At 41.8% G+C, this 8,854-nt stretch overlaps 1 protein-coding gene across 2 annotated transcripts in view; it reads left to right on the top strand.

The window, feature by feature from the left end:
* The first annotated feature begins 4,062 nt into the window (after positions 1–4,062).
* TAX1BP1 (Tax1 binding protein 1) overlaps positions 4,063–8,854 on the top strand; it is a 112,516-nt gene continuing 107,724 nt past the window's right edge. Inside the window, exons 1-2 of one of the 2 annotated variants that reach the window (XM_074984571.1) lie at positions 4,063–4,159; positions 6,770–6,952. In XM_074984571.1, the coding sequence (XP_074840672.1) occupies positions 6,776–6,952 (177 nt within the window). In that variant the 5' untranslated portion in view covers positions 4,063–4,159; positions 6,770–6,775. Of the gene's footprint in view, positions 4,160–4,499; positions 4,631–6,769; positions 6,953–8,854 lie in introns of those variants that run through there. The other variant, XM_074984572.1, reaches the window with a different exon arrangement.

Below are 8,854 nucleotides of genomic sequence, written 5' to 3'. Positions count from 1 at the left end.
TTCCTCTTTGGAATATTGCTCTTCCAAGACTTCTGAAAATGTGTTCCACATGTCATCCCTGTCAAATTTTGGAAGAGTTTTCTGATTCTTAAAAGTTGGGCTGAGTGTTGTAGCTAGCTTTAGAAACCGCACATTGGTTAGTTGCATTTTTTCAGCTCTGTATGAAAATGTTCTTTACATAAACAACATATGCTGAATCATCATCAGATACAGCTATAACATATATGGCAGAACACAGGTAAAGCAAAAGAGGAGACACACAATTCTCCTCCAAGGACTTCAATTACAAATTTAACTACCACATTTTTCTTTTAATGAGAATCATCAGCATGGAAGCATATCCTCTGGAACAGTGATCAAAGCAAGAACAGGCAGATATGAATGTTTAAGATGCTTGGCATGTAAATATCTTTCAATGCCAGCTGCAAAAGGGCCATGCGAATGACTGTTCTCACTTTCAGGTGACACAGTTAATAAATGGGCAGCATTATCTGCATAAATGTTTGTCTTAGTAATTGGCTGAACAAGAAATAGAACTCAGTGGATTTGTTGGCACTAAAGTTTTATATTGATTTGTTTTTGAGTGCAGTTATGTAACAAAAATCTACATTTGTAAGCTACACTTTACAATAAGTAGGTTGCACAGTACTTGTGTTAGGTGAATTGAAAAATGCTGCTTGTCATTTTTACAGTGCAAATATTTGTAATTCAAAATAATGTAAAGAGAGCATTGCACACTTCGTATTCTTTATGCAACTGCAATCAGTGTATTTGAAAATGTAGAAAAAACATCCAAAATATTAAATAAATTTCAATTGGTATTGTATTGTTTAGCAGTGTGATTTAAACTACGATTAATCACAATTAATTTTTCATTGACTTTTTGAGGTAGTCATATGAGTTAACTGTGATTAAATAGCCTTACTTAGAAGAAATTTAAATAAAATCTTTTTTCTTTAATCTTTGTACTTTCTCCTTATTTGAGCATTGGACTGCTAAATCCAGGGTTGTGAGTTCAATTTTTGAGGAGGCCATTTAGGCATTGGGGCAAATAGATGTCAGGGATAGTGCCTGGCCCTGCTAAGAGGACAGGGGACTGGACTAGATGACCTCCCAAGGTCCCTTCCAGTTCTAGGAGATGTGTGTGTATCCTAGAGCTGTCCCTACCCACACACAGAGTAAGCAGTTGCATAAGGCACCCAGCAACTTAGGGCACCACTGGGTCTTAATCTGCTGCTTCCTATCTCTGTTCTGTGGCTCTTCCTCTTTTGGCCATGATCTAGTTAAATTAAAAGTGAAAAATCCTGCCAGCCCTATTAGCAGAACATCTGAAAGAGCCATTCAAGTGGTAATGGAGCCATTTAACAGGCATTCCCCAAATCCTGTCCATTCAGAATTTACTGTGTTAGTCAATAGGACCTGGGTTTAAAAGCTGTTTTAAAAATATTTCATTAGAGTGTTGCTGAACCTTATAAAATCACATCCCTAAAAAAATCATCTCCCACTGCCCCTGGCTGCCATTGGGTATAAGGGCCCCAGTTTAATATTATGGCATAGGCCCCCATTAAATCCTAAGGATGGCCCTTGATTTGTCCATAAAGATGTTGCCTGGCAATAGGTCTTTTCTTGTTTAGTACTTTTATGAAGAAGATTGGGTGAAATATCCTTGAAGCTGGTAACCATGACAGTCACATTTCATTCGGGACAAATCTAAGAAGCAGTAAAACTCTTTATGAATTAAGACACAGGCGTGGAAAGCAGGAGTTTGGAGGATGCTTCAGCATCCCCAAGGTTTTCCATCCAGCTTCCCCATGCCCAGAGGCTGGCCCTGATGTTGACTCCAGCAGCCCTGTGTCCCACCCTTTGGGTGACCCATCTGAGGTCCTACTGGCTCGGGCACTCTCTGGGATCCCGCTGCCTGCTACCCCTGTGTGCTCTGCAGTCCACCATCTGCAGTTACTTTCTGCAGCCGCCTCCAGCTGTTGCTAAGTTACCAGCTCTTCCTGGCCAGATGTCATTTGTGGCCACAGCCTCAGGTCCATCCAGGAGAGCTGGGAACCCTGGGTGCAATCGCAGTCTTGGGTGGTGATGGGCACAAACAGGTGTGTGTATATGCGTGTGTCAGGTGGGTACAACTCTGCCTCCTCACCTAAAAATAGTTCCAGCACCACTGAAGTAAGATGTCTGAAAAATAGGATCCCCACCCAAAACACAGACATCATGGCATGCCAGTCAGAACTGAATTATGAGGGCAGAGGTATTCAGTTCTGACTGGCATGTCATGCTGTCTGTGTTTTGGATGGGGATCCTATTTTTCAGACATCTTACTTCAGTGGTGCTGGAACTATTTTTAGGTTTTCTGATGAACATACAAGCTAGCTTCATTTTCCACTCTAATAAATTAACTTGTGCTTACCTGAGACAGACTGTTGCATGCTATCTTCTTTTGCCTTGTGAACTGATCTATATGTAACATGTACACAGATACTCTTTTCGAAAAGCTTACTGTATATCCCATGATATAACTAAATATAAAAATCAGTCATTTAAATAGTAAATTATAGTAGAAATAAATCATTGAAGTTCTTTCTGTAATTTGCTGCACAAAAAAGTGAATTGCTTTATCACTTGAAATATCAATTAATATAGTCAATTGTGCCTATGTTTCTGTCAGAGCTAATCATTAAAGATTAGGAATCGTACCTAAATGGTAAATCTGGTTTCTTTAGTATTAGTATGATTTCATGCATCTGTCATATACTTCCTTTACAAAAAACATCACAGGGAGGGAATAAAAGAGCAGTAAAGTAGCACTTTAAAGACTAACACAATAATTTATTAGGTGAGCTTTCATGGGACAGACCCACTTCTTCAGACCACTGTCCCATGAAAGCTCACCTAATAAGTTATTTTGTTAGTCTTTAAAGTGCTACTTTACTGCTTTTTTGTTTTGACAGCATGGCTTTCTCTCTGTACTAATCAACAGGGAAAGAATACAAGAGTACATTCAGGATAAAAGAAGTTTTGATGAAAAAGAGGTTTCAGTATACTAAAAAAGGATCATTAGGCAGCTGTTGATTGCTCATTAGTTTGGTTACTCAATCAACCGCTCTTTCTTTCTGTTAAATCACCTAGCAGGGGGCTTTTGAATTGTAACTTTGAATCCAACTGAAGAAGGATTGTGTGGATCATTAGGCCAGATCTTCAGCTGGTACATCAATTGACTTTAATTGAGGTTGCCACTTTAAATAGCAGCTAAGGTATTAGACAAGCATGTCATACTTGCTATTATCTAACCCTTTGAGATGGTTGGAAGTAGAGACTATCCAGCTCAAAAATGAATGGGTTAATGTTAATAAGCAAGGGGATACACAAAGGGAGTGTGTACATCAGGGCAAGTGTAGGAGCCCATAGTTAAGATTTAAGGATAAGCATTAGGAATAGGGGAAGTTGTAATGATGTGTGTAAACGATGAGTTTGAGTAGTCTGGCAGATGTGATTTATAGGGGGTAAAAGCCGTGCTCGGCAATGTGAATACCCATGCACACTTAACTCCTCCCCAGTGGAAGATAAGAAAGCGAGCTACAACTTCCTGTGGCTGCTGCGTGTGTGAAGAGCTTTGAGGCCAGCTACCTGAAGGTGGCTTATCTGTGCAAGTGCATGAGGTGGGGTCCCTGTAAAAGTTTGAACGGGGAGTGTTAGGAGCTGGCTTCTAGGTTATGTGTGTGAGGGGTAATGCGGTGGAACAGCATCTCTAGCGCAGAGTCGGGAAGAGTGAGCGCTATGGGGCGCGATCCCCGGGGGCCTGGTGTGTCGTGTCTAGCGCAGAAGCGAGCAGTATGGGCCTGGTTCCGGGGCTCCTCACCTCACGGCAGCATGCTGGTGGGGTGCTCATAAGACTAAGTCCCAGACTTCCGCTGGCGCGTGCTGGGCACAAGGAGGAAAGGCAGGGACGGGGTGGCTTGGTGGTGGGGTGCCCCACGGCCGGGCCCAAGAGAGACTGGATACAGCTGTCTCAAAGCGGACCCGCCCCTCGCTGACGTCACCCGCTGGTTCCGGTTAGGGGGCGGACGTGACGTTGTTACGACAGCGAGGTACGCAGATGGGGGTGGTTGTGGTGCCGTGTTGATGTCCTTAGCGTCCTCTGTGCCCGTCCCAGGTAAGGGCCCACTCGGCCTCTCTGTGTCCTGGGGGGTGGGTGGCAGAGTTCTCGCGCCGCTGCGCGCTCCGTTCCGTAAGAGCCTCTGCTCGCTCCGTCCTGTTAGCAGTCGCAGCTGGGCCCCGCCCCTCGTTCTCGAGGCCTGTGTCGGCCCGACCGCGCGACCCCGTTGGTTCAGGGGATTGGCGGCGGCGGCGCTGCGGATTGGGGAGGGGGCGGGACCCGTATGTGCGCGACGGGGTGGTTGGAGGTATCCGTGGCGAGCCGCAGAGGGGTGTGACAGGAGGGGTGAGTTGCGGAAGAAGGCTGGTAGGGGCTTTTCCCGACCGTCTGGCCCTGGAATTGCTCCGGGCCTGGCTTTGCAGGAGGAGAAGGAGCTGGCCGGTGTGTTGAGGGACGCGCTGCTTAGCGTACAGTAGCCGTGAGTCATTTAAACGCTTCTCCGTGGTAGACAAGCCAGGGGATTTTGAGGTGGGTAAACCGGGAGTCCTAGTAGCCTCCAAACGTTTTTGGAGCCGTTCCTGTAACTGTAGCTAGGTTTCAGGTGCCTCCAAACTTAGGAGGGACTTTCCTACTTAAAAGTAATAATTCTAGGTGCGTTTTGTTGACCCACAGAAAATCCCTTACAAATCTGCTTAACGTAGCTTGTTATGCCAAAAACAAACAAACAAAAACACAATTTCAGTAAAGATATTGGATGTGCCAAGTTGGTTTGGCTGTCTGGATGCGAATATCTTTTGTTTTGCGTTATTAATAAAATCTTAACTATGCTGTTCTTTTTCTAGTCGTGAAAGATTTTAGTATAATTTGCTTATCAGTCCTTTTTGTTTTGATATTTTTATTTTTTTTTTTTTTTTTTACTTCTATCTTGGACAATAAAATTAACATCCATATTTTGCAATTCCTGTTGTCATGATTTGGTTTTAAGTGCTAGTGGGCACTGCTAGAAACAAATATTTTAATTCCACTTTGGGGGAAAAAAGTGGATACTGTGTTGTTGAATTTGTAAAAATCAGCTTTTATAGATTTTGCATTTTGGATCAAATTTGAGGCAAGTCTCTTGTTGTTCTGGGGTGGGGAGGAAAGGGGTGTGAGAGGAGAGAATGGAACAAGTATACCGAGGCATAAAGCTGCACTCTCTCTCAGATGTTTAGGAAGAGTGTGGTCCTTTAACCCCAGTGGTTGGTCTGACAGAGGAAACTTATTGTTAGGGTATGTTTTCCTTTCTTGTCTCTGGAAATTGCTTTCTGATTTAATCTGTGTAAGAGGAAGCTTAATTTTTTTTTATTTTACTATAATGGAGACTCATTAATTCAAACTCTTATTTTATCCTTAAATTTTATTAGTGAAAATTCAAAACTGTGTTGGTCTTTATTTATAATAGTCTAATCTGCCAAAACAATTAGCCTGGCTCTTGGTGCATACTTCATGTATTATACTAAATCAAAATTCCAAAAGAAATTACAACAACTATTTAACATCATGAATAAATCAGATGGTAAAAGGCCATAGATATTTGAGGTAATAGTAGAAATCTTTGTTTAATCATTATTGAATATGACAGGGCAGTATCTGTTCATTCTTGTTGCCCATTTTATTTTAAAGAGACCAACTCTTAACTGCCTTATTCTTTTCAATTTTTGGAGCTATGTTAATAGTGTGGTATGTTGGTGGGAACAGTTTTTAAGAGCTGATCCTAATTCCTCATACTTTAGGGGGGAGTTAGAATTGGTCAGTCCTCTGAGGACATATTTTAAATGGGTATTAGGTGTATAGTTCCTGGAAGAATGCTTTACAAAGGGTTTACTTATCACCTGAATCTAGGCTTGTACACAGCTGTTGTAATTACAGTAACTTTAACAAAAACAGCTACAGAATGGAGTAAGAAAAACTGTAATATTCAGATATTCTGCCTCTTGTCCCTAGAGATGTATTATTTGATGTAAAGCTTCTATCTTGTTAATACGTGCGTGTGCTTAGGTTTACTGTGAGTAGTGCTATTGAAATCAATAGAACACCTCCTTTATAAACATTTAAATGTCTTGCAAGGAAATTATTTCTTTTGTGTTCTTAAAGAAACAAATAATTTTCAGGTACAGCAAAGGAGGCCTGGATTTTCCTGTTTGCTTGCTTGCTTGCTTGCCATACTAGGTGGGGCACTAGTTTTAGTAACATCCCCTCCAGAAAAAGAACAGCAGCAGCTAGGAGGGGGAAGATTGTGGAAAACCACAAGCCTAGGATGCTCTTTATGAAGGCAGACAATATAACAAAAAATGTTGCTTATAAGTCATAGTTCTCCTGGTTTCTGCCTGAGTGCTTCTATCACTGGATTCAAAGGTACTTACTTGGCGCATCAGGCACACTGCCACTCCCTCTTATTGTTCTTGGACATGCAAGACAAACTTCCTTTTCATCACTAGAAATAGCTTAAACAAGGCAGAATATTTTGTGGAATCTTGCTGTAGCTTCTCATTATGGAGTATATTTTCTCTCAATAGTCATTTTGTAGGCTTCACATTGTTGTACCTTTCAAGAGCATGAAACTGATTTGATGTCATAGACTATTCTTTTAATACAACTTTTCTGAAATAAGAATTCTAATTGTTACAGATCATCATGTCATCCTTTCAAGAGGCTCCATCTTCAAGTAATGCGCTACAGACTTCCAACTTTGCACATGTGATCTTTCAAAATGTGGCAAAAAGTTACCTTCCTAATGCTCACCTTGAATGTCATTATACTCTGACCCAGTATATCCAACCACACCAAAAGGATTGGGTTGGTATTTTCAAGGTACGTGAGTTGTGTTTTTTTCAGTAACTGTGAACATACATTGTGTTCTAAACTGAGCCAAAAATACACAAATTACAAGAGGCCTTTATAAGTGGGATAATTCCTAGTTGTGACAAGTCTTGACACTTCAGTGCAAATTGTCGTCTTTTCATTTTAAATATGCTAATTGAAATGCAGGTATTCTGGGTGAGCTGGTAGCACCATCTGTTATGAGAGGAAATACTGTACTTCCTCTCATAACAACTGAAACAGGATTTTGTAACTTTGCCAAACTAAACTGTTGGGATGAAATTTTCCATTCTGGGTGTTCTCCTAAAAATTCAGCTTGATCTGAACTTCAGCCAGAGAAGTTTCACTGTTTCTGAGAACAGGGCTGGGCAGAAAAATGTTTTGCTTTATTAAATCTTAGCAGTCTTTTATTTAAGAAACTTTAGTGCCCCCATGTTTTGGAGCAGAGAACTGAGAATGAGGTAGTGAGGAGATTGGCACTGTCTGGGCAAGCAAATCGGGAATGAGTGTCTGACAATAGATAAGGAGTGTGGGACAAGGAACTTTCTGGGAGGTAAAGTTACACCAAGGTGCCTCGAAAGATTTGTGGCAGTAGAACAGGAACTGGTTGGGCACAGAGGCTAGGTCAAGGAACCTGGAAGAGGGGCACGAAGACTGGATGAAGAACTGAGGGAGGGAGACAGACTGGGAGCCAGTGGGTTGAGGAACATGTGCATGGAGCCATCTAGAGGGTTGGATGATTAAGCTGAGAGGCGAACTGGCTTAGGTCTAGAAACTGGGGACATGGTGCTAGGGGAATGGAGGGAGACTGGGCAGTGGGACTGTGATTGGAACATTGGGGTGGCAGACAGCGACTGAAGGATTTTATAGAGGCCTGGGATGAGAAGCCTGAATGGACATTTGAACTGAAAAAGTGGAGAAGAGATATGATTGGAACAATAACAAGTTGGAGAGGACACAGGAGGATGTATCAGTCTTGTGGGAAATGGAAGAATAATGGGTCCACTAGAGAATGCTCTCCTCCAAAGTTTGGAATGGAACCCAAACTTCTTGTTTCACAGTATCGCTACTGTCCGCAAGTACTTGTGAAACACATGGGCAAAGTCTTGTCCTGCTCAAATGCATATCCGAACAGAGGATTATAACCCACAATTGCTATCAGTTACTCTGTTGGCCTAAGTGACAGAGTCTCTGAAATGGATCTAAAGGTTCCACTCCTGATGATGACCTATGTGGATGTCAATCTCAAGTCATATGATACCATTTGTGAGATTTTTCAGTGTGATGTCACATGGTGGAATTATTTAGTCTCCTTAAATGTGGTGTGTCACATACTTAATCTCCATCATAAGGGCACTGGTGAGATTTCAGGGTTAAGCATGAGAAGTTAAGAGATGTCAGAATTAATTAAGGTTGCATGGATAACGTCAGTCCTGTGTGAATGCATTGAGTCTTCCATTACATGATATATAGTTTTCCTCAAAAGCCCTGCTTCAGTCAGTGCACAGAATGGATGATGATCGTTTAATGAGAAACTGTTTGAGGCCTATTGCACAACTATGCAAATTCTTCTCTGAAGGCAGCATTATTAACTAATTCATGTGCTTATCTATGGCAAACACGATTGTAGTATCTGGTTCTTAGACATACTGAGAGTTATTTGGTGTTGGTTGGAGTCCCATCCTTCCTTTTTTACTTTATTTGAAAGTAGTATACTTCTAGGGAGGGTTCCCTGAGTTTAGGGCCACAGTATTACTGTTTTCCCCCTCACTCCCTCCCAAACCCTGTTCACAAATATAATTAATCTCCTAACATCCTGGTGATATGATGGGGTATGATTGTACAGATGAGCAGGTGAGGTACAGATGAGGGGTCTTAAAAAATATATGCTAA

The sequence above is a fragment of the Carettochelys insculpta genome, chromosome 2 (assembly GCF_033958435.1).
Source record: "Carettochelys insculpta isolate YL-2023 chromosome 2, ASM3395843v1, whole genome shotgun sequence".
NCBI classification, from domain to species: domain Eukaryota; kingdom Metazoa; phylum Chordata; order Testudines; family Carettochelyidae; genus Carettochelys; species Carettochelys insculpta.
This window is presented reverse-complemented; position numbering and strand designations above follow the sequence as displayed.